Source organism: Fukomys damarensis, unplaced genomic scaffold (assembly GCF_012274545.1).
Source record: "Fukomys damarensis isolate Sample0158 unplaced genomic scaffold, DMR_v1.0_HiC HiC_scaffold_20, whole genome shotgun sequence".
Classification (NCBI taxonomy): Eukaryota; Metazoa; Chordata; class Mammalia; order Rodentia; family Bathyergidae; genus Fukomys; species Fukomys damarensis.
Window position 1 is genome coordinate 12,576,746 of NW_022900932.1, and position 2,521 is coordinate 12,579,266.

At 42.7% G+C, this 2,521-nt stretch overlaps 1 protein-coding gene across 1 annotated transcript in view; it reads right to left on the minus strand.

Annotated features, from left to right (window-relative positions):
* Positions 1–23, minus strand: part of LOC104857744 (cytoplasmic polyadenylated homeobox-like) — a 4,843-nt gene extending 4,820 nt beyond the window's left edge. The window contains exon 1 of the mRNA XM_010617821.1: positions 11–23. Within this exon, the coding sequence (XP_010616123.1) occupies positions 11–23 (13 nt within the window). The remainder of the gene's footprint in view (positions 1–10) is intronic.
* Between the last annotated feature and the right edge of the window lie 2,498 nt (positions 24–2,521).

Consider the following 2,521-nt stretch of genomic DNA (forward strand, 5'->3'; position numbering starts at 1 on the left):
CCCTGTGTACAGGGGTAACACATCGTACTAAATAAGTAAGGTCATATCTGCGTGGGTTTGATTACAAAAACTAATAAAGTATTCTCTAAATAATGAAAAAAAGAATAAGATAAGACTATAAGAGCGAGAAGCAATTTAAATATGTTCAGGGACCATTTTCATCTCCAGAATTAAGGATTATTTTGATGTTACATCATTGCCTTTTCTCTCTTACTTTCCTTTTTAGTTTTATTTTAGGATTCCCTATTTTTAATGTTCATACAAAGATTTCTTAACTGAAATACGGAATAGTTTCTTTGATGTGAAAAACTATAATAGTACACAGGATCCTAATGAGATAATTAATAACGTGAAATAGGAAGTAATGGGCTAAAGGTGTAGGGAAAGTGGGAAGGGTGGGGGAAAGGTAATAAGGGAGAGGAAAAAATATGAGAAACTGAAAAACTGGAAATAAAGTGTTTGTAAATTGGGAGGGGAAGAGGGGGTGAAGGGAGGGCAAGGACAAGGGGAAAAATGAGAATTAAGACCTATTATGTAAAGGTACAGAATCCCAATGATGAATGTAATTGTATTGTATACCTAGATTGTACCGATAACCTCAATAAAAAGAAAAAAAAATGGTGGTTTCCGGGGACTGGGGAGAGGGAGGACTATGAGTCATTGTTTCATGGGCACAAAGCACCAGGCTTGGGGGACGGAGAGAGCCTGTGGGAGCACCGTGATGGTGGTGGCATCAGTGTGAATGAGCACAGTGTCCCCAGAGTACACGTAAAGGGGGTCAGATGCTCAAGTACATGTCCTGCTTTATCAGGATGAAACAGAAACCCCAATGCAAAGAAACAGCCCAGACTTATAACACGTGAATCTATACATGGATAATTTAGACCCAGAGAGATTTCGCCTTAATTCAAAGCCACCACTAGATAACTAAATCAAGTGACAACTAAGGGCATCATTGCATCCCTGAGGTTGGAGCTCCCATAATCTGATTACTTCTGAAAGGACACAGCCACCAGTACTGTGGCAGAGGGGATTACGTTTCTAACAGAAAGTCATAAGTGTCGCATTCAAAGCAAAACACCAAGTGTCAGTCAATGCAGAGATACCTGGAAAACTACAGAGTGACTGCAAGTGAGCATTTCATGTATTTCACTGTAGAGCTAAGACTATAGAATCGTGCTTTTTGTTTGTTTGTCTGTTTTTGTTTTTTGAGACAGGGTCTCGCTATGTAGTTAAGGCTGACCTTGCACTTACTATGTAGTTCAGGTTGGCCTTGAATTTTGGGTGTTCATCCTGCCTTAGCCTCCCAAGTGCTGGGATTATAGGCATGCACCACCATGCCCATCATGGGACTTATGGTTTTTAAATATGATGTATACATGGGTCAAAGGCCTGGTTTTGTTATTAAGTAAACCAGAGCACTTGCCTGTCACTGATGAGGGGCTGGAATTAAATGCCCAGTATAAGAGAAAAGAAAAGGAAAAGGTAATTATACGGCTAAACTCCACAGTGGGACTTCCAGGAAGATGGCAGAGTGGTGAGCAGCAGAAAAAGAGCCTCTCCAAGATTTGGTGTCCAGACATCGGAATATAGCAATGTGAGGAAGAGAAGCAAAATGGGATCCTAGGATGTAGGAAAGATCTAAAGCAAGAATGAAGCCCATGGGTCTCTATAATGCAGAAAAACCACAGGCCTCCCTAACCTGGTCAGAAATAATCCCATTGGCACTCAGCAAAAGCAAGTTTCCTAAGGATAACATGCTGTAGGAGCCTCCATATGCGTACATTCCCTCATTTGCAGATGCTCCTTACACTGTAGAGACCCATACTGGCAGTGTCAGCCTGAAGCGAGGATGCCCAGCAAGGACAGCTCCTGCCCCTATCAGGCTTTTCCTCTGCCATGTGGGGGAGGGAATCTCCGATGGAAAGAACAAAACACCGTGTTTTCCTGCCCCTTTTCCCATCCACGTCTCCTCAGTGCAGATTACGAGGTGAAGGTTAGACTGTGGGATTGAGGCCTACGCATAATTAGTGCTCCACAGATGTGGCTCGTTTGTGCTGAGTGCAGCCCCACAATCTACAGAGAAGGTCGGAAGGAAATTATGGACAGGAGCCCGAGTGAGGGCCACATGAGCCTGCCTTTCCTGTGAATGGCACTCCCCGGAGCCTTCAGTGACCCCATCACACTTGGCAAAGCTACTCACCAAAGAAGATCCTAGAAAAGCTTCAGAAACTGGCAAGGAACATGAGCTAAGTGTACTCGAAGCAGAAGGGAGCAGTTTGAGAGTTTATGGCAATGTGTTTTTCTATAATACATTTTTTATTTTGAATTTCATTAAATATTTTGATCATACTGTGTAGTTGCACATATAGGCATTTTATTTTACTATAATTACAGGTCCACTTTGAATTCTTCACCCTCTGGAAAAGTCCTAGTCCACAATTCCACTGTCCAGACACCATAGGCAGTCACCTTGGTGCCATGGTCTGTCCCCAGCCTACTAGACTGCTTCTCTCTCTTT